General features: G+C 38.5%; 1 protein-coding gene across 13 annotated transcripts in view; it reads right to left on the minus strand.

Annotated features, from left to right (window-relative positions):
- The window catches only part of ROBO2 (roundabout guidance receptor 2), a 1,078,275-nt gene that overhangs the window by 18,319 nt on the left and 1,033,414 nt on the right, over positions 1-26,542 (minus strand). For 7 of the 13 annotated variants that reach the window (XM_027692569.1, XM_027692568.1, XM_027692575.1 and 4 more), the window contains 6 exons: positions 25,626-25,907; positions 25,124-25,249; positions 20,618-20,774; positions 15,179-15,439; positions 11,682-11,896; positions 2,204-2,386 (listed from right to left, as the gene is read on the minus strand). In XM_027692569.1, the coding sequence (XP_027548370.1) occupies positions 2,204-2,386; positions 11,682-11,896; positions 15,179-15,439; positions 20,618-20,774; positions 25,124-25,249; positions 25,626-25,907 (1,224 nt within the window). The remainder of the gene's footprint in view (positions 1-2,203; positions 2,387-11,681; positions 11,897-15,178; positions 15,440-20,617; positions 20,775-25,123; positions 25,250-25,625; positions 25,908-26,542) is intronic. The other 6 variants (XM_027692574.1, XM_027692573.1, XM_027692578.1 and 3 more) reach the window with 3 other exon arrangements.

Genomic DNA, 26,542 nt, shown 5'->3' on the forward strand with positions numbered 1-26,542 from the left:
CAAACATTCCCACGTGAGGCCATCAAGTTGGACATCTCCTTTAGTATCTACCGGTGAGAACATTTCACAGCTGTTCTACATGGGTGAAAATAACTGTCCAGACTGCAAAGGAGTAAAGAGTCAGGACCTTCAGACTCCCTCCAGAGCAATGAACAGAAATAACACTGCTGCTTCTCCACTGCTAGACACCACTTTGCACTGTGGGGGCTGATGGTCCGTACCAGGCACATCTGACCGATCCCCACTACCCTGGGAGGCATCATCTCCTAATGAAACTGCAGTGAGCACAGGGGAGCTACTTCCATTTGCTGAGGTTTCTGTGAGGAAAAAGAAGGGAGGGCTGTTTGTTTACATGTGGGTTTTATTTTATTTCCATTTTGCCTGCTGGATCATTAAGAGAGTAAGAGGGTAATAATCATAAAGTCTCTACCACAACTGCTAGATACTTTTTTGTACCCTACACTCTAATAGTCTGTCTGAGGAATTACACACGTGCACTCGGTTTAAGTGCATTCGTGACCTAATTAAGCTGGGAAAATACAACTGACAAGAGGGCTCTCAGCCTTTTCTTGTATTTTCCATTCACATTGCTACAATAAGAAATCATATTTATTTTTAAATACCTATGTGTCTGTGTGCCTATTTACTTCTCTTATGCATGTGTTTATGGTGGGAACTGCACTTCTCAAAGGTCTGATAGAAGTGACATTAACTTTGAGTTAATCGTTGCATTAACTTTTACTGACACCAAGAACACCACAAAAAAAAAAAAAGTTTGGGAAGGATTTGCTCCTTTCTTTTAAGACTTAGAAGACTCTTCAAGCACATATTTTAAATTATAGTTTGGCCATATGTGCCCATAGCAGATGAGTGAAGGTCTACATCGGTTCTTGCTTTGTCTTACTTTGTTTTTTATCAAAGGATGAGGCAGATTTACTCAGCCAATTTTCCACAGTGTAAGAAGCTACTGAGGGTTTCAACTATGGTGAAATAACTACCTTTTAAGGATGCCTATATTTGACCAAAGTCAGTGGCAAAAGTGCCAGTGGTTTGTGAAAAGCCGTATGTGTTCACCTTCTAGTTTGTTGGAGACATAGGACTTTGCCATCAACTCTTTTCGTTACTCCTAATGTCCTTAAAAGGTGGTATTTGCCATGAAGTCATTGCATGCAGAAAGAGTGACATTTTTCAGGCCTAACATGTGAGACATTTCTCACAAATGCACATATATTACTGGAGGAGAGACTTCACACCAGACTAATAGTGAAAAAATTTAAATGACAGGAATATTATTGGATCTGTGGGCAGGAATTGGCTGAGGAAGCATAACAAAAATATGATCCAAGCTCAAACTTTGCTATTAGACTTGTGGATTCAAATAATTAGTAATTTTTGCTTTTTTTATAAGACTAAGAAAATGCAATACATTCCTTTTTCCCCCTCAGAATATTTAAAGATCATTTTTCCTTATTTTTTTTAAATAGAAATAAGACATATGAAGCTTTAAAAATATGAACTAAATTATATTTAGTTTTCATTAATTCATTTTAGAAGATTGGCTGTTTTCAAAAGCAATAGTCATTTAACCTTTTTTACATTTTAGTTGGCAGCTCAGTTGGCATAACTAAAATTAAATTTTATCAAAATATATTAACTTATTGAATCAAGTATTTTAAAATCAGCTATTAATAAAGGTTTTAAACAGTTTGCATTGTTAACAATAAAAGCACACCAATTCACCCCATGCTTAGAAAAACTTCACAGAAAAATACACTTTTCCAAGAAGAAATGCAACAGAAGAGCAGGGATGGAGATAATAAATATGATCTTTATCACTGGAAACGTGAATGATTGTGAGGAGATTTTTCAGAAAATAAGATCATCAAAACTGTAAGGCAGAATTAGTGATTTCTTCACTGAAATATTAAATGGAGCATTTGTCAGTAAATAAACGGCAGAGTCAGTACAGAGGGAAACTGCAGCAGATCGAAGGTGCAGATTAAAAGTTTGTGCTATTCACTACTTCAAATGACCAAAAATGAAACACAATGCAAAGCTTCATTGAAAATATACCAATAAAAATATCTCCATCCACCTTATTCCATGCATGTTAGACAAGTGTGAGATGCGGGTTCACTGAGAGAAGAGAAGAATAGGCAGAGACACCCTTCATGCAGAGAGCATCAACTTTGAGTCTACAAACCTGTTCTTGTCAGGCTGGTTCCATCCAGCCTAAAACCAGCTTTATCTGCTGCTGCAACCAGTGCTTGTGCAAAACTGCCGCTGGTAAAGATCGAGTCATCTGAGGAGCTACCTACACTAGATCTATGACTAGAAAAGTTACGGTCCTCATCAGACGCAGAACCCCATCCATTTACCATTGAACCTAAAAACAAATGTAGGGGTCTAGTGAGTTGTGCACGTTTGATACCTTTTGATCATCTAAAGCTTAAAGACCCAATTAATACGTCCTTTCTCAACAGGAAACCCAAAGTTCATTTGACAGAGCTTGGTACAAAAGAGCAATATTCAGCTAAAGCTTAAAGACCCACTTAGTATGTCCTTTCCCAACATGAAACCCAAAGTTTATCTGATGGAGTTTGGTATAATAAAGCACTATCAAAGCTAAAAGGGATCTCATTCACAGATTGCTCCATGTAGTTCGATCCTATAAACAAAATTATACATATTCTCTACAAATGTGAAAGCTCCATAATAAATTCTTTTGAAAGTTGATAGGTCTTTCCTGGAATTGAAATGAATGTGATTGGTTTATTTTTTCTTTTTTTTTTTTACTTGACTTATTACAAACCAGTATCTAGTTTGATATTTGCAAAACCAAGTTTAAATTTTGGACAGCACATGTGTAAATCTTGATAGATATGGCTAAAGTCAGACCAAAGCTTCAAGAGCTATTCTGAACAAAACTGGTTTTGTGTCATTTTGTCAATCAAAACCTTAAAATAAATGAGCAGTTTTAGTGGCCTGAAGAAAGCTGATCTAAAGTAGTTCATTCTAGTGGACTAAAGTAACTTTTTTAAAAGGTTAGAAATAATTAAGATTCAAGAGTAGAGCAAATATATGTTCAAATTTAATACTGAGTCAGTCACCAAGCCAATGTTGGCCCCGTGGAACCTTCTAACCATGCATTACCATCACTGCAGGAGACGAAAGTGATAACAACATCATAAAAATGCAGTCAGAAAACCAGACACCTGAAAAAGCATATGAAAGAAACATGGAAATCTTGACATAACTAGAATGTAAAGAGCAAAATAGTGAAGGAAGGATTAATCTTATTTGCTCTTCATTCATATTTTCCAGGAATGGAGCAGCTGTGCTAATGAGTTACCAAGTCCAGCTGAGGTGCAGAACTACCAGAATACTTTTGGGACCTGAACTGCTGCAGGGCATTGGGTGGTGCTATGTAGACACAGCAAATTGTTCTGACATAGTATGGGCACCTATCTTGAAATACCTGAAATCTGCTTTTTAACAACAGTCACATATATATGCTGAAAAAAAAAGCCCCCCAAAAAGCCCAGCAAACCCATGAGAATCTGCAGAGAACTGGTTATCAAAGACATGAAGACACAGGGGGAGGGATGGTCCTGATTTAAGTACTCAGTCAGCACAGCTGAACTTGCACAAACATACATAAGATGTGCAGCAGAACAGTAGCCTTTTTCCAATCCATGTGCAAGAAAGTGTTATGGCATTTAAAACTGCTAAGTAGTAAATCAATAATGACCCGCTTGTTAGCATCAAACTGATAGGCTAATTAACTAATGGCGGTGTCAAATATGAAAAACATCCAGCAAAAACGAGTCATGAGTACAATACATGAATACTGGAATTCAGTACCGTGCTGCACCACAAAGCCCAAGAACAATGGGTTATTTTGTGATGCTGTAGTGCCCAAAGCTTTTAATGTCAGTGAAGTGGCAGGCTATAATAACAAAAGCCCATGCACTCCTAAGATACAAGAAAAGAAACAGAAGAGGTCTGTGGAGGTCTGACAGGCAGAAAGTGTGTTAAGTGCAACAGAGAGTGACAGAGTTCGATTCTGCTTGCCAAGAGCACACATAAAATTGTTATTTTCCAAACAGACTCGACCTGATGCAGACAGATGTAAGGGAGCCCAGATAGCAGCAAGGGAAGGCTAAAACTGAATTTCCTCTGAGAAGACAGTTTGTGAACTAACAATCAAAGTGCGATAGGATATCATAGAGAATGGGGAGTAAAGAGGCTTAGCAACAGTTACTGATGATGTATGAAAAGAGATACTACAGATAAAACACTTCATGAAGATTTAAGAAAATGAAATGCTATAGCTGAGGACATTTTCAAACAATCGCTTATCGACATGCTCTGCAAAATATGTAAGCACAAGCTGAAACATGAAAAATACAACTAGAGCTGCAGATATCAAAGGACGATACTTGGATGTTAAAAATTTAACATGTATCCCATTAGTTTCAGAGACCAAGGGTTTTGTGTGATATGTTCTACTCTCTATGTAGAGACGTATAAAACCATATACTGTACAGAATAGTTATTGTTTTTGGTATCATAGTCCATAAGACTATGGATATTTTAAAAGAACTTTTAATTTCCTCTTGCTCATGTTGCTCTGTCCGTTTGCTAACCCCTCAGCTGTTACACAACATACAATACACATTGCAATTGGGATGGGACACTTGCAGGGTATGTCTAGTAGCTATTTTTCATCTACTCTTTGAAGGACTGGATTGTCATTCAATCCAAAAAAATAAGCCACGTTTTAAGTATGAAATATATTAAAAATCTGCAAAAGCCCATAATGCTCTCTCCTAGTGTGTGTGAAAGCAGCTATTGTTCTACACACTCATAGATATGCCACTTTTTCTAAAAATACCTAAATTTTAACTGCTGTTATCAGACTGCCAGTTTTGTAGGCTAACCCTATAGAAAAGTCCTGTTCCTCAACTCCTTCACATTCCCATGGACAGCAAGTATTATCAAGGCTGATAATACAAGGCAGAGTGTGCTCTGCCCAGAGATCACTCCCCCTTGCCCTCTTCTCCAGCAGCTGTGCTAGGAGGGACCTGTCAGGCTGGAAGTCAGTTCTTGCAGGGATGTGAGTTTTGCTGGGACACCACGACCTCACCTGGAGTTCTGCATCCAGTTCTGGCATCCCCAGCACAAGACAGATATGAAATCTGTGAGTGTGTCCAGAGAAGAGCCACCAAAATAATTAGAGTGCTGGAAAACCTCTCCTGTGAAGGCAGGCTGAGAGAGCTGGGGTTGTTCAGCCTGGAGAAGAGAAGGCTCTGGGGAGATCTCACTGCAGCCTTTCAATATATAAAGGGGGCTTACAGAAAAAACAGAGAGAGACTTTCTGATAAGGTCTACAGTGGCAGGACTAGAAGCAACGTTTTTAAACTGAGAGTAGGTTTAGATTGGATATTGAGAAAAAATTCTTTACTATGAGGGTGGTGAGGCACTGGAACAGGATGCCCAGAGAAGCTGTGAATGCCCCATTACCAGAGTGTTCAAGGCCAGGTTGGATGGGGCTTGGAGCAACCTGGTCTAGAGGAAGGTGTCCCTGTCCATGGCAGAGGGGTTGGAACAAGATGACCTTTAAAGGTCCTTTCCAACCCAAACCATTCTATGATTCTGTATGAAACTTCTGGTTGCTGGAAGCAGAGGCAAAACTTTTTATAAGTGCTGAAGTCAGCAAGATACCCTGAGACACACACGGCACCCACAGCTGTGTGAGACCAGGGAGCTAAAGGCGAAATGTCTACATTACTTCTACTGATTCCAGAGCTATTCGGTTTCCCTGCATAAACAATTTCTTTTCCCCACCAAAACTCGCAGCAGTGAAACCCTTTTTGCTTTGACCTGCAGAGGTGTGGACATTGCCCAGAAGGTATGGGAGTGCTGGAGCCCAGCCTGGGCACCTCAGGCCACCACACAGCTGTGTTAACACAGCACACGTGGTGACTACTCGTTTAAAGGCATCCATCCACTGGCCTCTTGTTTTCCAAATCAGATGCACATTTGTTTTTCTCTGAATAAAGGCAAAATAAGAGATGCTGACGTTCCTTTCAGATCAACTGTGCATTTTGAAATGGGATGAAACAGGCTTTTAGTGTCTCCTTTACATGCAGCTCACTATGTGTTTTCCAAGAGCGCATTTGAGTTTTTACGCTTTCTGGCAACTGTAAATTTTACTCTTGCTGACAGCGGCAGTAAATGCTTTATGCAGAACAAAATCAGCCCTGTGAAAAGTTGAACTCTGTTTTCTTGCTCCATAAAATATCTCTTGGTGCTAATGCAAACAGAAAGCTTCTTTGCTCTCAGGGAAAGGTGAGGGGAATAGAGGTGCTAGCTTCAAGTAGACTGCATTGCTACCGCTTTTAGTGGCATTTTGCTGGCAATAAAAATGCTGTTTTTCTTTGTAAAGTGTGCTGTTGCTTTACTTAAAAATAAAAATATCTAACGCACTTGTGAAATAGAAGCTGCTCACAACAAAGCTAACACTTCTGAAAATTCCATTGGATACTTTTCTGTACGTACCAAACTCTATGTGCATGCTTAAACTGAAGAGATGATGTCACTGGTACTTTCATGTGTATGCATATGTGCTTTCCTTCAAGACCATCAAGCACAGAGTAATGTTGGGTCCCTGCTCCCCTGCAGGTTTGGTTTTTTTTTTTGATGGAACAGGGATGGACTCCCTAGATTTGTGAAGAATGAGTGACACCCTTGGGGACTGATGCTACTTCAGCTGAAATCAGTTACAGATTTCTCTTAGCCTTTGTAGAGGAGAAAGACATTATCCTCTCTTGGATATGTCTGACCACTGCCATGATTGCAAAGAAGAAATGCCCACTGATTTTGGTGAAAGTGATGGAATAGAAGGGGAAATAGTCATTGTACCACCAAAATAAGAATGAATAATAGAAGGGTCTAAATGCAGATTATAATTATGACCACACTTCAAAACCTAGACTTTTTCTCATACTTTACATCATACTTCACCATAAATGCCTGAATATTTAAATGTATACGCCTGGAATAAACCCCTAAGTTTTAAATTTTTTATTTTGGGGCAGGAAACACTAAACAAAAGGAGGTAAAAATCATGCATACATATTTGGCACTTCACAGGTCCAACCATACTTAATGCCCTTCATAAACATCTAATGAAAAATGAATTTATGTCACTTAGCCAAATTTATTTCTGTTTGCATTCCATCTTTTGAGATTTTTTTTGGTTTCCATATTGCTGAAAGGCACAAAAAAATTCTCAAATTTATTCAAGCTGTTAGAAAAGAAATGCACACAGAACATTAAGTAGTTGCTCAAATGTTGCTGAGCAGTAAAATACTATGATAAAGTGGCATCTTGCTGTGTCTCTATTACTTCTTCAGCACTAAAATTAATTTATGATCAGTCATCAATTCATTTACATGTCATTTTATGCTAAATCTATCGTTGCTGATGAATGCATATCCCTAGATCCATTAAGCTAGAGTAAAGTCTGTGCTTTATAATATGACCCTGCTAATTGTTGCATTACCATTTTTATGAGATACAAAAAGTAGCAGTTTCCTATTTTCTGAGCACATATTTAATCCATGAAACACATTCTACCTATTAAATGCAATCTGTCTTAACTGCTTATAAAATAGAATTTTTTGCAATAGGTATCCCTAAGCAAATCAATATAAATATTGAGCTCTGCTATGGTAAAATATGGCTCATGAAAATGATATTGTGCAATTTTCAAGAATTATTCCATTTGTGCTCTGACACAATGAATGAAAAACTTTTTCCATACAGACAGTGATAAGTGATTTTTTTAACCAAGACCAAAACATGTCAAATAAGGGATATTCTTCCTTGCTGAGACATACAGCCTACAGAGATTTTTATAATTTCCGATCTATACAATTCTATTGAAAAAAAAAAAATTGTTATCCATTTGCTGTGGCACTGTTTACAAGAATATCTCTCTGTTTATGTCAATTTGTACCAGTTAGGTAAAAGAGGGCTTGTTCTAATTTCCATGCTAGTTAATGGGTGTATCTCTCCCCTCAGTTAAAATGCACCAGGACTGAAGATACAACAGCTTGCACTACCAGCTTCACTGGTGGTGCTGCGGGAGGAGAAAATAAGGAAACGGGAAAGAAAACCCCCAAACCATAATACTTAAATCTGAAAAAACTAGCTGTGTTCTTAGTGATTTCAGTGAGAGGCAAATTAATTTCTCATATGGTCATCAGATGCAATTAATTAAATCTATTAAAGTAGAATAATATAACAGACTCTTTATGATCATTCATGCCATAACTCTGCACAGCAATTCATTATTAAGGCAAACATTAAACATAAGCAAAAGAAAATACATATTTCATTGTGTCTCTGAAAGCAAAAAACAACCCTAAATAATCATGAATTAAAAGTGAGCAAAAGTTTTACCACTGCTTTCCAGTTCTTTCTTTTTATTTCTTTTTTTTTTTTTTTAAAGCAGAATCAGTGACTAGTTATCCTAACAAACTGGAAATGGAGAAAAACTTCAGCTTTAATTTCATATTCCATCCCACAAACATTCAAATCCAAACCTCCCTCCCCGAGTTCTCTTTGCCATATCTGGAGAATGTTAAGACACAGTCACTGTGCACTCCTCCTTTCTTTGCACTTTATTATACACGTCAACATTATGTCTCTGCCACCTGCAAAGAGAAAAGCTTAATAGCGCAGATTAAATCCTTGTCTGAATCTTCAGCTAGCTGTAACTAAAACTCAAGGGCCTGGAAGACAACTCGACTTTTAAATAGTTTAAAGCAGCAACACTGTGGTGTCAGAGGAATTTAGTAGTTTGCGCTTTGGCTCAGGCAGTGCCAGGGTTTCCCCTCAGAGAATCCCACATTTTGGCACTCAGTGAAATCCTGGGTCTCAGCTCAGCCAGGAAGAACAAAGCACCATTTCAATCCAAGAGCATGCTAACAGTACAGGGTGAGGAAACTTGCCCTGCTCCCTGCACAGCAACTCTATTTGAGGGAAACCTGGACCAAGGGATGTCAGTATAGATTTCTCACAAACACCAAACTCACAAGGCACTTCAAAATGAACAGAAATATTGCTTCATCTGGGTCAGATATTCTCATTTGTCTCCATTTTCAAATATAATGTTTAGAGAAGTGAAAACATGGTCTAAAAATTCCTAGGAAAATGCTGGTTTAAGTCACCAAAGGTTCTGTGAAAAGAAGTAGCTTATATATTCTCAGTGCAATAAAACAATTTAGTTGTTCTACAGTATTTTAAAAGCAATCAAATTGAAGAATGAGAAACAGCTTGGAAACAATGAAAGCAATTTGCTGTATCCTCATTAACAAGAGTAAACGCAGCCTGGAAGAGTTAACAGAAACAGATAAACAAAAATTAAGATTCTCTTTTGGAAAAAAAAAATCCCGAGTATAATAAGCAGTTTCCTTCCACCCCTTAAAAAAATCAAGCCCAAAACAAACCATCCTAAAATCAAGGTTTTACCCATGTAGTAAACGAGGAAAACAGAAGCAGTCTTGTTATTTGTATATTTTGCCATTTTACAGATCATTTAGACTAACACTCTGAGTGTATTTTTTGTAAGGCTGTAGTTCCCTAATTGTTTTAAGTTAATCTAAGCATTGGCTATATGCTATAGGGGCAATCTATCATCCTGCTTCCCTTCCAGCTGCACATTCCCTTCCTGCAGTGCCAGCACACACCTTGCCATGCGGTGAACCAGATCAAGGAACAGATCCAGCAAGTAATTAAACAACCAAAAGAAAAAGCAAAAGGAAACCCCTAATTTTCACCTGGATGAGGCCACATCAAGATAGTGGTGGTGATGAGTGGGAGTGCATTAAATCACCTAAAGTACACTCCCAGTCTACACAATCAGGTTTTGCCCAATTTCTTCTAAAATAACGCAGCAGGAAGTTTTTAACATTCCAACTACACTTTTAACATCCCAATAATACAACAAGATTTATAAATATTATAAGAAACTTGAATGTTATACATAAAAGGTTAAATTGTAATAAACACAAAAGTTTACAACTTGGAGCAGGAATACAGCTATTCCGTATTTGCTCTAGGTGGTCCAAAATATCAGGTGAAAATGCAAATGTGAAATCATTTTCTGATTTACAGATACATAAACATTGGCATATTAATATATACCAAATGAGAAATATATACAAACCCAATTTTTTTTTTAATTGCTGTATTACCACTGCAAAACTCCTACTGCATTCTTAATAGAAAGACTTCTGAGCCATTAGTGAAATATGCAAAAATATGCAGAATTATAGCCCGAAGGAGATTATGCTGGAAATTCAAGCAAAGTGACTTAACATACTCATGCACTAATAAGTTAACCTTCTCAATTCAGGGATTTAAACTTTAACTCTATGGCCTTCAGTCGAATCTGGGTTTCAAATCACAGCAGCAGAGATACAATTCTTAAATCTTAATTAGATTGGTAAGCAGTCTGGCCCAAGGGTGAAGGAAAACCTGGAAAGTGGGATTAAGCTACACACTATTTCGTTCAACAAGGGAAAAGGAAGAAAATTTACAGGTATTGATGCTCCATCACTGTCATATTTGCCCAGTGTTTTCAGAATAGCAATCCTTGGAATTTCAAAGGTCCAGAACAATGAGATGGAATTCAGTGGCACTGTGGTAGTAAGTTGTACTGAACAAGTCTCCCTTAAGGTACAACTAACAATCAGTATTTGCCTGCTGAGATCAGACTGAAGCAGCACCCACCAGCTTTCATGAGCTATAGACACTGGCACATTTGGGACATTCATGTCTTTAGTACCCCTGCACCTTATGGACACACTATATCATATAGAGGCCCAAGTTCAACATAAAGGGAAATACACTGATGCTTAAAAAAAGGACATTATGTATTTTAAAACCAAATGTCTTTCACTGCCTATATTTCTCCAACAGTCATTTTATTCATTCAGATCCTGTGCATTAGTTTAGCATGGCTTTCTAGATCCCCTTTGATGATGTTGGAGCTTTCCAAGCCATGCAAAGGGCAAGAAGCAGCGAGGGAAGGAGGGTCAGAATATTTAAATAGCTTTACTGAAAGGGAACAATTACTAAATTCAGCAATACAAAGTAGGTTTAAAATACACATTTTCCTACAGAAATGTTACATTTACTCTAGAAATAAATGCTGTGGTGATCTAACTGCACTTACTCTGAAGTCTTTAACTTCCTTGTGTTCATCTAGGAAAGCATTTCCCCAGCAAAATATCTAAAAGTGCTTTAAGATAACATTTTTATGCTGCTTCTGATTTATGAAATATATATTCCTAAGCTGAGGTCTCCCCCCTCCTTTTTGTGTAACTGTCTTGCTTCTCTAGTAGAATGAACTTTTCATGAAAGCTAGGATATAATTGAGTTTTCTTTCAAGTCTTTAAAGCTTTTTAAAATTCATGAATTTTCTTATCATTTTGCAGCAAAGCAAAGTATTCCCAAATCCTTCTTTAACTTTAGCGTTTAGTATTAACACATTTTAAACGTTTCAGAAATAGAGTGGAATCAATTTTCACTTAGAAAGTATTGGACTGATGATGTATTTTGCTGTTAGGAACAAGCTGGATTCACTGTTAACTGTGTTTAGTTACCTGTCACAGAGCTGTCTAGATTGTCCATACTGGAGCCTGGAGTATGCTCTAGACCTCTTAGTGGCCTACTGATTTCTACAGTTTCTTCTTCAATATCATCTTCATCATCATCCTCATCTGGAACATCTGTTTCCAAATCTGAAATAAGGTTTCCAGATACATATCCTAGGGGTGGAACGGGAGCCTGAGGAGGTTGTGTATTGCTTTGGATGTGCCTGCACAAACAAACAGGAAAAGTTATCAGAATGGATGAGACTTTGTACCCCACGGTCAACAAAATACAAAATACAAGCTTTTCAACAGGTCCCAAAGTGGATTTACAAAATGTGCTTGTTAGGTTAAACTCAAGAAAAGACAGTTCAGTTATTCACCATAGCCTCTAATACCAGATTACTTGCACACTTTCCAGTCTTAAATATACTTCTCCTCCTCTAGGATGGGGAAGGTCAAGACTGTCCTTTTACAGATGAAGAGCGATATACACAGAGGCTGCATAAATCAGGTAGGAAACCCACAGAAAAGCACAATTCTGAATCCCAGCCTAGCATGTAAGTGTCTCACCCAATATTCCACCTTGCAAATCACACATTGAACCAAACTTAAATTTCACTCCTTCTGCTCAAACAGACACAGTGCCCTGAAGCAGAAGTCACCCTAAGGAGGAGGAAATGGCCAGCAGGACAGGAGAAATTTTCAAGTCCAGTGAACACATTATCAGTGAGGCCTTTTCATTTTGCTTTATTCCAAGTAGTTTAATTGATTTAATTGCAGCAGTATTAGGGCATGCATGTGTGAAATTACTGTATGCAGCAGTCACAAATAAAAAAAAGAAAAAAAAAGATAAAAAAGTCACCCACAGGATAGCTAAATGGCCAAAGGCAAGCATGGGATTTGGAGTCTCATTTGCCTGGTCTCTGAGAGGATACAGAGGAAAACAACACCATCAGCTTTTAAAGCAGCATTCCCTACAGCACAACAGGTACACCACAAGCTGTGCCAGGGGACCCAGGCACGACTGGTCTTGGCACAAGAGCATGTACCATGCTTAAAATTGCTAACTTAGGCACGTAGGAATCCTTGGGTGAGTGTACATGAGGTGCCATGGCCTGATTCAAATCGGCAGCACTCTGGATGGGACCCAGGATTCTGCTGCTCTCTTGCTTGGACATCAGTATAACAGAAAAAAATTACAGCTGTCACGTGTTTGGTTCTGTGCTTTACTATATTTTCAATGAAAACTTTGTGCTGTATTATTGCCTACACTCAATGAGTACAGTAATTCTCTTTATTCATTGAGCTTTCTCTCCCCCTCCCCATAATGTAAATCTACCAGATATGACAATGTCACAGTAAATCTTATGTACCACTGGAATCACTCTCCACCTCTCTGTAGGTTTTAACTTATAGCTTATTCTGAACCTTATTTGCAGAGCAAATGCTTCCTTTTCGATATACAACCCCCTTGTGATTAGCAGTTCTTGAATACTTTTCTTCCTGGACACCAGGTTCTTAGCTATGCAGTGTTCAAAACACTGTGCTAAAGGGCACTACCATCTAACTAACCCTCAATAAACAGTGTGATTAGCTCCCAGTCAAGCAAAATGCTTAAGTATATGCTTAATGTTAAGCTTGTGATAGAACAATTGAAGTCAATTTCTCATGTACTTGTAGTTAAGCATATACTTAAGTGATTTGCTGGATCAAGGCCATAATGATTATGTACTTTTCCAGTAATCTCTAATGTGCTCTTTCTTAAATTCCTAGTTGTCTTTTCTCTATATTTTTCTCCTGTTACTCCCACAGTAACCTATTTGACAGGTCTCATCTTTCTGCTTTGCTTTCCCCTCTCTCTACACTGGACAGGTTAACTTTGTAAAAAGAAAACTAAGAAATCTCCCTTCCCAGTTAAAACAAGTCAGACTTTCTACTGACTTCGAGCAGCACGACACATGTCCAGCCAAACAATATAAAAGCATTCAACAATTCCATTGCACAAAAATCACTTGTATTTCCAACCCTCAATATTTACTCCAGTACCTGTAAGGTTTTCAGTATGAAAAAAAGTTATCTCCTCGATTTTTTTTCCCCCTATAGTTTCAGGCTCAATTACTGTGACCTTACCCAAGAACAACATTAAAATCTGTATATTCCTAAGTGCATTATGAAAGTTCCAAATCAATTTTCATTTCTCCAAAGAGGGAGCAAGACCTTTCCTGTCAGCTGCAAGAGGCTTTGCTGCAGTGTCCTACTCCATTATCGGGTGCCTGGACTGGAACCCGAGGTTTGTAGGGCATAGAAAGGGTAACAGCTGCAAAATGCAGCAGCGAGTCACTGTGCTGGCAGGGTGTGCATCTGTGTGCTGGCTCAGAAGTCAGCCACCTTCAATGGGCCAGGTCTAGCTGCTGCCTGGGATTTGGGCCTGTCCCACAGGCAGGCAGGGTCCGCGCTTGGCAGTGTGGCACTGCAGCGGGACCAAAGTACCCTGTTGATTGAGTGCAGATTGCAGACAAGCCTCGAGGCTTCCACGGTGTCCAGGGAAAACAGCTGGCTTTGATTTGGCACCGCCTGCCTACCTGCCTGATCTATTTACGGGAGCTCAAGCTGAATAACTTTGTGGCTTTATTTACCAGGGAAGAAAGGCTGCTCCTCTGCTGGCAGCATGCCATTCAGTAACTAGCTCTACTCCTCTCCTCTGAGATTCACGGGCTTTGTCTGGGTAGAAAAGTTGTAAAAGGACAACTGCTGCTTAGGGAACATCCAGGAAGCAACTGACCTTCACCGTATCCCCAGCCTGGTGCACTTGACAAGTTCTTTTTTCAGTCCCTGAAGAGATTGTTTCTGTTTGTTTTGCAGGGGAAATGTTACTGTGGTATTTGCTTGCTCTTCCTTTAAATAGGCATAAAGCACTCTAAAACACTAGATCCATTTTGTAAATACTAACAACTTTCTTCCCGTTATTTCTGGGTTTTTCCTATGAATCAGAAATTCTCATGGTATTTCAAACTACAGTCAGAGATGCAAATGCTTCATTCTCATGTGACACCCTGTAAAAGCTGCTCTAGTGCTATTTCAAGTGACTATCATTATTTTCAATGATTTTCAGGAATTTAGAATCTCATTATTTTTGAAAATCCTAAAAAATTCATATCTTTTGCTAGCCTGAAAAGAGAGTACTCTTGACCGTATAAAAGCTGTCAGTAGGTGGGTGTTAACTACTTAGTTGAGTATATGTAAAATTTCAGAGGAACATTGTTTTTACATGCTTTTAGACAAGATTTAACTTATTACCAAGCATTAAGATTTAAAAAGCACCTACTAATGTTTAAGGCTTTCACACTCCAGACATAGTTTTATTATTTCTTCTTCCATTTTACTTCTTTGGAAATATTACTGAAATGTTGTTAAACACAGTCAATATTTATGTCATAGAAGAATAAATTATTATTATTATTATGCTTTCCTTTCCCAGATCACAAGTGCCCCCTTCAAACATTTACCATGTCTGCTTTGCTATATCAAACTGGTAAGCCCTTGTTAATTCATCAAGGTGAGCTTGAAGCATTGGCTGCATCTCCTCTCGTGGGGAAGGCGTGAGGGTTGCAGTCGACTGCTGCCCAAAGGAGATGGCAGGTGATGAAGCTACTCCTCGGACAGGAGGTGTGGGAACACGATCATCATCTTCTTCAAGCTCATCCTCCATGCCCTGATGTAGGTAGGTCTGAACTGGCAAAGGTGGACACCAACCGTCACTGTCGTATCTAAAATGAAAATCAAATAAACTTAGTATTTATCAAAACTCATCTCTGCCACACAGTAGAGGGTGTAAAGGGCAGGCAGGATTTCTGCTATAGCTATAACCCTCACACACAGTGGAAGTTTTTAACATTTAATGAAAATAGGGTCATAATTGCTTAAATTGGCCTTACCGAGTCAGTTTAATTTTTCCCACAACAGCTAAGCAGCTCGAACAAGAAGCGCAACAAAAAAATTACTGACCCGTTATCACATTTGTTAATGGTGATTAGATAATGTTACACCACAATCAACAACAGCAATGAACTAACTCGCTTCCAGGATCATTAATCTAGGAGAGTGCATGAAGATTGACCTAGACATGAAAACAGCAGCATTCTTAAAAGGTAGAGCAAGCCTTACATAGTTGCACTTATGGAGTTATTTACTTCCGTCCTCCCCTTTGTCTACAAATTTACTCTTTGTTTCTATTTTGAAGCTACACTTTCCTCATAAATGCTGGTCTTCCCACACTGCAAATATGTTTCTCCTCTGATGTGTAATACATTCATGTCACAGCAGCACTGACCCTAAGCATATGCTGTGTCAAAGCACCAGCTGATAAGGTACATCTGCCAGCACCCCACCTCCTAACCAATCTGTACTGGGACTCACCTAGACACTGCTGAATTTCTGAACACTTTCAACACACCTGCCCAAAGTAAGTTAAAAGATAAACAACTACCAGTATTCTTGAACACTAAATTCTTCTCTTTTCATATATAAGGAGTGTTCTCAAAGGTGTTTGTGGTTCAATTTTTGCCTTATACCAAAGCTGTAAGGGGTGATCAGGGCTAGAAACAGAAGCGCTATATTTAGTTATCACTTTTTATGTAAGCTTCACCAGCAAGTCAATCCTTTTCAGTCTCTCTACTCATCACAGGACCTTTCAATTCAGTGTTGTATTACAGTATCATCTCGGGATCCTGTCCCTTAGAGACACTGGCATCACTCAAGGTGTACAGGCCTTAGTGACTGTGGTCATTCCCTGTGCATTTTCTCCCCAGAGTAATTCCCTAATCTGAACACAGCTTCAATTGGGCACAGCTCTGCTGATGATCACAGCACTCAAATCTCAACTGTCTGCTTCTCCCATCTTCAAAACACCCAGTCAGTCAGCAGGTCCCTTGAGCATCAGCACACATTTCTTCTTAACTCCCAGTGTATTCCAAAATAACTCAGAATAGACAGTTGTTTTTTTCTAAAGGCAACCAGACAACCCAAAGCTCTCATAGCTCCTTCACTGTCAAACCATCTCACTCTCTAAAGGCCATTTTCCAAGCATCATCTACTAAGTCACTTTATCTTCTTTCCACCTTCAAGGACTGCTGACAAGGTCCTTTTTTCTGCAATGCAGGCAGGCAAAGTGTTGTGCTACACAGTTAATTTCTCAAACCAGTTTAAGAATACTCCTTTAAGGCTTCTGATTCGGAAGGAAGGAACTACCAATTTCCCCGAGAAAAATGAATTACTGTCAATTTTCTCAAGTATGAAGCCAGGTTACAGAAATGCCAGGAACACTGAGATGGAGAAGCTTCAAAACCTGTATTATGAACAAACACTTACTTTAAGCAAAACTCATAGATTTCTAAAATTAACTAGACTACCTTTTCCTTATTCAGACTCTATTTAAAAGCACAGATTCTGGATAGCTAAAACAACTTGATCTAACCATCCAAAAGTCTATGGAAGACATATTTGGTAATTAACACTGTTATTACTTTAAATCTATATGTAGTTATAACAATATATAGATACACAAATACACATATGTGTACAGAGGTGAAAATAAAGGCTGGATCTTAACCCTTGGCATTTAGGAGCTTTTCACTGTTTGATCATTACCATTATCATAATACAGAGATTTAAGAAAATGTTACATGATACATACTCATCCTTAGCAGACAATTAAGATATGGCCAGCTGTAATTTCTCCTTCCTAACAATACTCGCTCGTGACATTTGCACCCAAAGCTGAAGGGACCATCCTAACTCATGCTGCTAAAAATGTACAATGCAACAACTCTTTCACTTACTTTTGCTCTCGCAACCTCATGCTTAGGTATAATGTCTTCTTCTTTAAAAGGGACAGGGCAAAAAGGTCCTCCCTAGTGACTTCTCAGTGATGAATAAATGAGCTTTGGAAGTGCTCGCCTTTTGACCTGTCTTGCTTCAAATCCCCAAATGTTCAGCTTGATAGTAAAAAGATTTCTCACTAAAAAGATTTCTTAGTGAAAAGATTCCGCACAAGTACCGTATCTTTACCTAAATTTTGTTTGAAATGGAAAGCAGCCTAAGCCTGAAGCTCGGGACATTGAGATTCAAGATTTCAGGTACAAGAACCCTTGCCTTCATATTGTAAGATGTCCAAAAAGCCACAGGTTCTAACCTGCATTTAGAGAAGAAAAAAAAAAAAGCCTGCAAGAAAGAGCTAGCAAACTTAGGAGACTACTTAGTAACTACACCTCACATAAATGATTTAGTTACAGAAACTTCTGGTACCAACAGAGTATTGGTCACATCCATGTTCTTTTCGGTTTTCTGAGTAAATCCAACGTGGTGAAAATGCAACTTTTTTCAAGTAGTCTTATTAAAATCTAAGCACCTTAACTACATTAGAGATCTCTAATTAAGTCTCTATTAAGTTCTGGTTAAAAAACATGACTCTCTATATTTCTAATAGTTTTTATTGTATTCTCAGCACTTTCATCCTATAACAATCTTTTACTATTAAAAAACTTGATTCGTTACCCTGATAGATTTTTTTCCTTCAAGATAAAAAATAAAGGTGATGGATAATGGGCACATTCCATAACAGCTCTGTTTCATTACAGACACAGTTGCAATAAAGGATGTTTCCCTCCCTAGGCCTCACCAGAAAAGATTTTTTGATGTGAAAGGTATTATTTTCTTAACTTTTTCTAAAGACAGAAAATAAGTATCAAATATATTGACACCCAGTAGCACTTTAAGGTGCAATCAATAGCAAGAAATAGAAATAGTCAAGTAAAAATATGCAGGTTGCTTTTACTGGGGTTGGTTCAAGAACATGCATAGTATTAGTGAAAAATCTAAATAGATGATAATGCCTAATAATGAGTATTTTCTTACTGTCAAGTTTAGATAAAACCAAGGAAAAGTATCTACTCTGCATGTAATTAGTTATAAAATTAAAACACATTGAACTTGTCAGAGATAGAGTACATCAAAACAAATCAAGACAAACAAAACAGTTTAAAAAATGTGTTGTTGTTTTGGGTTTTTTTACCCACTATGTCCACATTAAAGGCAACATAAAGGACCACAGTCTATGATTCATTCCATTTTAGCATGTTGAAAACCATGGAAACAAGATCAACCCCTGAATACAGAACAACCATTAGTATTGGATACATCCTGAGAAAGTATGGGCATTGCAGATCCATTCTTCAACAAAGGTGGCTGCAAATTACGGCTCCAGACTGATACTGAAAGTCTAATCTTCAAATTTTTTGTGTGTTTGGTAAAATGCATATTACAAGGTCAAGCTACAACCACTGTTAATGAGGCACTACAAAACCCAGAGAAGAGTAATTCAGAAGATAATCAGAAGAAAAACTAAGTCTGAATTGTTGTGAATGTGGAAGGCTGGTGATTACCTTATCCTTAAATAACCAATGTTGTCTTGGTGACCAACATCATTCCTTCCAGCTAAATTACAGATACTTTATGCAACTGAGGAGTCAAGTCCTGTGTCACAAGGGATTTTTTATAAGGTATTTCCATTTACCTTTTATGCTATTTCATTGTTCTGAAAGAAAATCCAAGTTTTTTGCCTTCCATAGCATAATTGTTTTAGTGAAATGGCTGCAAATGTGTTTTAAGGATGTAAACTGATAAAGACAAGTATTATACGGTAAAACCATTTTAAATTTATTTTAGCCTTTTATAACAGAATAGAGAACACCATGATTATATGCACTTTTTGCCTTGAGATTTAAACAACACTTACAATCAGTAAGGATATTCATTTTCCCTTATATTTGCTTTGAAATTCTAACTCTAATAGAGCCTGAATGGGCCTTAATTCTAAAAAGAATTCCACTGACTAACACAGTTAGTTGTTACTCATTTTAAGAGTTGAAGGACTTTGTATAAACTCAAATAATACGTAATTGCTCTAATTTTCATTATAAAACTAGTAATGATCAATGCTTCGTGCTTACAAAAGAGATAACACCTGAAATATTTTTATTCAGTAAAGTTATTACAATGTTTTTTTAAAACGTGTTTCATCCTTAGGAAATATTGGTTAATCCATGTATTTAGACAGGCAGAAATTTGTCCCTGACAGAACAATTATTCTCCAAGGCTCCAACAGAACTGACCACAGTAAACTATTTTTCTGTATACTCTGATTTTCTTCTGGAGTTTGATAACCTGGCACGTCATGTAATTACACTTTATAAAAACCATTATGTAATTTTTGTCTGTGCAGAAAATGTCTCTTTTCTCTCACTTAGCGCTTCTTGTGTGATTATGTGTCCTTGAGAACAAGTTTAAGCTATAAAAAAAATAAGTGGAAGGTTCTAGAAACTTAGGAGTTATTTAAATGGCAACAACAAAAAGCCTATAATTAGCATGCCTTCCACAACTGTGAAATTTCTTCTAAAAGCCAATGAGAACATTATTATCCATTGGTTGATCTTCAAAAAATAATCCAATTTGGTGATGTGTTTTTTTTTTTTGTTCTGTTGGCTCTAATATTTTTAAACATCAAAGCAGTGAAAAAATACAAAGAGCCAGATTATGTCATCCTTACTCACTCTGAGTCCCATCAGCTGCATGCAGTCCCAACAGAATTCAATTAAGCTACCTGTGAAGTGAGATACTTCTCAGCATGGGAAAGCAGTAAAGCTCTACATGATGATAAAGCAAGGTCACTTTTGTTTCCACCTTCAGTCACTCTCCAGAGAAGCTATTCAAACATTTCTCCTCCCTAGCTTTGAATAAGTCTATTGGATAAGGTGCTCTTTTACTTTTGTTTTTTTTAAATGAAATGAAATAATATTGTCACTTAGCAAAATTAAAAAATTATAACAAAACAGGCCTCATCTCTGCAAACCACAGATTTTTCTTCAAAAGAAAAAGAAAAAAAAAATTACCCTGCTTCTTGCTGATCCACCCCATAGTGTTCCAGCTCTGTGCCTGGAAGTGGCTGCACAGGAGGGGGCGGGAGGGGAACACTGGCCCAGTTTGAACCATTACTTTTCTGGGGCTTGGCAGTATTTTTGTTTTTCTTCTTTTTCCCTCCTTTGCCACCTGCAAATCCAAAAAGAAAAATAAAATGTTAGAGATGTAATGTGGAAAAAAAAGCTAGCTATTTACATTTCTTTGAAAGAATTCTGATTCCAGATGGCATGCCCCGAAAAAGAAGACGTATTTATATCTCAGCAGAATCAGCATCAACGTGCTAATGCTGTCACAAGGTTATAAGTAATAACAGAATGGAATGGAAAAATATTCTGAATATTTGCTGAAAATCACTTCTTTTTAAAACTCTGTACGTTTGCACCACAGTAGTGCACAAACAGGGAAAGACATGTCTTTCTGTATCAGAAATATATTTCCTGATATTATTTATGTGTTCTTTATGACTTCTTGAATTCATTCCTAGATAAAAATATAATAAAACATAGCAAATTATTTCAAATGTCAGAATCCAGTGTGACTATAACAGTTTTCCATAAACACTTTCTGTGGAAAACATAGAGGTTAAGGACGCCATCTAAAAAAGCTGTTGTTAGACTCAATATCTTTCAGCCAGAATGACAAGAGTAACTTGTCAAAACAAAAGAAACAGGGTTTTTTTAAAAGATCAGGAAGTCATGTGCAATGTTTTAGGATGGTCTGTTTCACAGCATTCAAAAATCTTGTGCCACTATGAAGAAGAGGTTCTGTTTCTGATGTGTAACTCTAATGGATGAGGCTGGCAAAAAATGAAGAGAGCAATGTATTTTGTTTAGGCCCTCTGCTCTTCTCTTGTTGTCCTTATATCCACTTCTCCAGTTGAGACACTTCCATTTGTGGGAAACTGATCTTACAGAGAAAGCTCTCATCCCACCTGCTTTGCTTCTTTTATTTTGCTGTGACTTCTTTTTCTTGTTAGGAATTCATTAAGAGGAAGAATGGCACAACATTTCAAATCCCTTGGCTGCTTGGAGAACCATCTATTTTTTGCTGTTTTGTTGCGGCTTTCAGACTCTTTGGACTGTTGGGTGGAGGAATGGTTTGTCACATGCCTTTTCAGCGGGGTATCCAGCTGGCCATCACTCATTCCTTTCCTTTTTGAGAGAGCACAGTCTAATCCATCCTACCCACTGACATCTCATGTTGATTTATAAGGATCAGTTATGAAAAAAAAAGTAAAAATGAATCAATGACTCAAAAAAGCCGCAACTGACTTGACAGGTGTGCACTGGCAGGCACCACCTTCTTTGCCATGGCTCTAGATTTAGGCACAGAGGAACCCAGAAGGAGGTGTGATTCTAGCAACAGAGACAAGCACATGTCATGGGACTTTTTGGGAGACAGTGGTTTTCTTCTGTTACCTCCAAATATCAGCTGGATGAAAACAGGAAAGGATAGAGAGGGAAGAAAAAAGGTGATTCTGTGACTCAAAAGTAGCCGTCTCCTTTCACCTCCGGTTGTGCCTGCTAGAGACAGGCAACAAGTCCAGCACGGTTTCTAATTGGCCTGACTGCACATTGCAAAGAAGACTTTCCTTTCCAGTACTCAATTCCAGATCAGAGCTCTTCCTTCTTTTTCTTGGAGGGACACATAGTAAATTCCAGCCAAGATCCTGTCATTCACTACACGTGAACTGAGCCGATATTCCCTCTATTAGGACGCAAGACAGGCTCTTGCCTCCTTTTGTAGCCTGGTAGAGAGGGAAGCTTTCTTGAAAAGGGAAGGAATATGTTGACTGATGAAAAGAAACCCCAGTGATGGTGGAGGTAAAGGAACAAATACATGAACCTTCTGGAGGGACAATGAAACTTTCAAAGCACAGGTAAGGCAAAAAGTGGATAAAGAAACAGGGTCATAGAACAGTGTAAAGGAAGCAGGTTAACTTAAATTCGTGGGATGCGGGGAAATTTTTGAAAAGTCAGCATAAGTAGAGCTAAGACAGGAGGGGCTGCTTTAGGAGAAAAGCACATGCATAGGAGTGTGTGTGTTGCAAGAGGATTTAAACTAGGAATACTCAGAGAAGGGAAATGCAGAGAACAACTTCAGCTTAGAGATTAGTTGAGGCGGTGAGGAAGATTTTGGAAGTGTAGCATCTTGATAACTTTAGGAGACTAGTACAATAGAGGTTGGATGTGTTGCATGCTAATATGGAGTCACTCGAAACTGGGGGGTTTCGGAGTGAAAGGTTAAAGCTAATGGAGTTATTAGAAAGAGTGAAGCAGAGAGACAAGGAACTATTTAGATTAAGAAATCAAAGATGGGAACTCCAAGGTCATTATTGGTAGGGAAAGCAGCCTACTCTGTATAGCTGGGCAGGAGATTTCTCTTCTGTCCCCACAGGCAGAATTACTCCACTGTCACACTAGTGGAACAGACACCTAATACATAGTGCCTGATTGTGTGTTTGAAAACTGATGCACCAAAGCCTTGTTTCCCCATAGCAATGATGCTTGATGTTTCAATGTCTCCTCACACTGAAATTCAATTATATTGTTTAAATCTCTAGATGAATCAGGTCCTGGAAAAAGAATTTGCCAGTTGGGCTGATGATCATAGCTTTGATATAATCTGGGAGCTGTGCAAAGTACAGCTACAAAATTTCCCTGCCTCATAAAGCAGTTGAGTTTTTAGCTATTTTTCATTCCACAGTGGGATAGGATTTCTCATGATATTCATTTAAGAGAGATAGAAACTTAGTCAGAATAATAAGTAGTACTTAAAGTACCAACCAAGGAAGTGAGAGAACAAGTCCCTGCTCACCCTGATGGGGACTATGTAACCACAGCTGGTCTCTGACTCCGGTGATGCTTTAATTATCAGACTATTTGAAGGTCTCCCCCAGTTTCTTATGTATTACAGATATAATTATCCTGTATCAAAGGCATAATTACTGGGCAAGGGAGAGCAAAATACTGACTCTGCAATCCGATAATCTGACACTCCTCTGAGCATTGGGGCACCCAGGTGCGAGCTCCCTTGGTCAAAACAGGAATGCCCTGGCCATAGAAAGACTGAGCTGAAGTTTCCTCGTGTCCTCAGAAGATTTATTGCAAACTGACAAACACTATGCAAAATATGTTTCATTTGAAATATTTGATCAAAATCCAGCTTTTGATTATCTGGCATTTTCCAAGGAAACTTCATATTTTCTGAGAAAATTCTTAGGCAGCCATAGCTGTCAACATATCTAAAGTGTGATATTGCCCTCTGATAACTGCCACATATGTACCTCAGCACATCAATTTCTGCATTTGCATGCAGCCTGGAGAGCAAGCTGATTTCCTCAGCTACTTGCCAATACATCTCACATACAAGGAACAAGAACCTTTCTTGCATTATCGTGTGAACCTCACTCCCAGATCCCTCTCCGTCAATGCCATGAGCCTGTTTTTCAGTCTCACTCAAATCAGCTAATACTCCCCCTTGAGAACACAAGACTTGCAAACACATTTGGCTATTTGAGTTATGGGCCAATGATTATAGGCTTCTAATCTCAAGATTCAATTTGAATAGTAATTTAAATTGACATAAAGAAGCAATTTCTAGATTTGGTCTGTTACTGTTACAATTGTTCCAGCTTAAAGTGGAAATTCAAAAGGCTACGGATATAGAATGAATATCAAGGTTAAGTCCCTTCAGCTCTCTCATATTTCAGTTAAGGGAATTCAGAGGTTTTCTTTTTAATTGCTGCCTTTTCAGTTTTTGCTTTGAAATTAGAAAAAAAGACAGTTATACATAACATGAGCAACAAGTAAGCAAAATTAAAGAAATCAGAAAAAAGGTGTGTTTAAATATAATACACAACCACATGTACTACAATCATTTTCATCTGATGAAAATGCATCATGTTTCCAATAGAACATGCAGCACACACACAAAATTTACATCCTGTTTGTATGCAGGCTTGGCACAATTTGTTGAAACCCCAGGCATCGCTCAGGGCCCTACAGTTATTTCTGAGCTGCTTCACTGAAGAACAGCATCTAGAAACAGCTCGTGGGAGTGGGGGATCTGTTAACCACTCAACAAAAATATTACTCTCCTCATGACGTTCAGTGTGGGGAGGCCTATAAACTGAGGATGGATGCAGAAATACATTTGCTCCACGAACTGTGCTGTCAGGGAAGGGATGTGACAAGGCAAGGCTGGCAATTGCGCTGACAAGCACCACCTGGGAGGAATCTCCAGTTATCTCCAAATAGGTTTTGCCAAAAAACTTTTTTTTTTTTTTTAAGTAGAGGCCCATGTGACAGTGTTCTCTGATGTTCCAATGAAACTTCATATTTTCCAGTGTTTACTAGTGGGCAGGCACTCTCATGGTAATTCTCAACCTGTGCCTGGGAGGTCTTCCGCCTCTGCGGCGAGCCGCTCGCCAACACCCCTCCGTCCCTCACTCCCCTGCCCACGGCGGTGGAACCAACCTGAGAGGCTGCCACTCCTTTCGGAGCTGTTGTGGGAGCTGGTGGTGCTGAAATCCTGTGACTGGTTGTGTGGCAATCTATTAGCCAGTCCCTCAGCCACCCGGTAGTCAGGGATGTAAAGCAAGGCTAAGGGTTAAACGGCAAAGGTCACAGTGGCATCGTGGGATTAGTCGACAGCACAAGCACATGCGACACATGCAGTTAGCAAGTCAACAGCAGATGCGGTGGGGTGGCAGTTTTAACTTACTTATTTTTAAAGGTACACCTAGCCTAGCCTGATGGAGGGCAGATGGCTTGGTGATTAGCACAGGACAAAGAGGAATAAAAGCACAGGATGATGTATTTTGTGATTGTATGACTATTCAGCATGCATGCAAGGAATGTTAGCATTAGTTAAGGTAAATATGAACAGTATCTCACACAACTAAAAAGAATTTTCTAATTCATGCACAGATGATACAGTACAAAGCCAAGGCCTCTGGAAAATAAGAGTTGTAATTACCATTGTTGCCTTTGCCTTGCTCTGGGAGAGAGTAACCAAATCCCATCAGGTCATTTTTTTGCTGAATTGAGCTTTTCCACTGAGGATCAGGTAAATCGACAGCCAACTCATGGATGCTGTTGGAATGCAGTATCTGGGTGGTGGCATATGGTGTAGCTTGCGTTATTTGGCTGGAACTGTTGTAACTGGTTTTCGTGGTGAAGTCGATGCTGCTGTAAATGGCTCCATCAGAAAGCATAGTAGCAGTTTTATCTCCTTGCCCTGGCACTGGTGGCAGCACATCTGTGGTGAACACAGGGGAATGAAACAAATCATTGATGTACAGGAAGCCTGAAAGTATCAAGGTTTAAGATGAGAAATAAATGTGTCATTTTGCACGTTTGCATTTCAGCTGAGACAGGTCCATGAGCCAACGAAGGGAAGATGATGTACAACCATCGCCAAGCTATCAGCATCTGTGACAGGCCTAGCACTTGTCCTTCACGTCTCACTGCCTAAAACCATCCTTTTTTTTCATTTTTTCCTCCATACCTTCAGCTTGAAAGTGAAGTTTGGAATATTTCTCTCCTAAAGAATGTTTTCAATTGTTCATTCTATGTCAGAACCAATGAAACTGTCTGGGCTTCAGGGAAATGATGAAAGGAGAGAATTTACAAATCATAGAGGGAATGTTCTGAGAAAATATGTAGAAAAACTCTTGTATGGATGCCAAAGCCCTCAAAGTAATTTTTTAAGGGCATCACCTTGATTTCCTTGAAGTTTTGTGCATCAGCTTATCTAATTTTCTTTTTGACATTAGCTAGTACATTTCTCCTTTTCCACAAAGAAAAACATGACAAGACCAAGTTGTTCCTGGTATGTGAAAGAAAATCTGTTATTCTGAAGGGATTTAAGTGATCAGTCCCTCAAAATGGCAA

The sequence above is a fragment of the Neopelma chrysocephalum genome, unplaced genomic scaffold (genome assembly GCF_003984885.1).
Source record: "Neopelma chrysocephalum unplaced genomic scaffold, ASM398488v2 Primary Assembly neopelma1_87, whole genome shotgun sequence".
Taxonomy (NCBI): domain Eukaryota; kingdom Metazoa; phylum Chordata; class Aves; order Passeriformes; family Pipridae; genus Neopelma; species Neopelma chrysocephalum.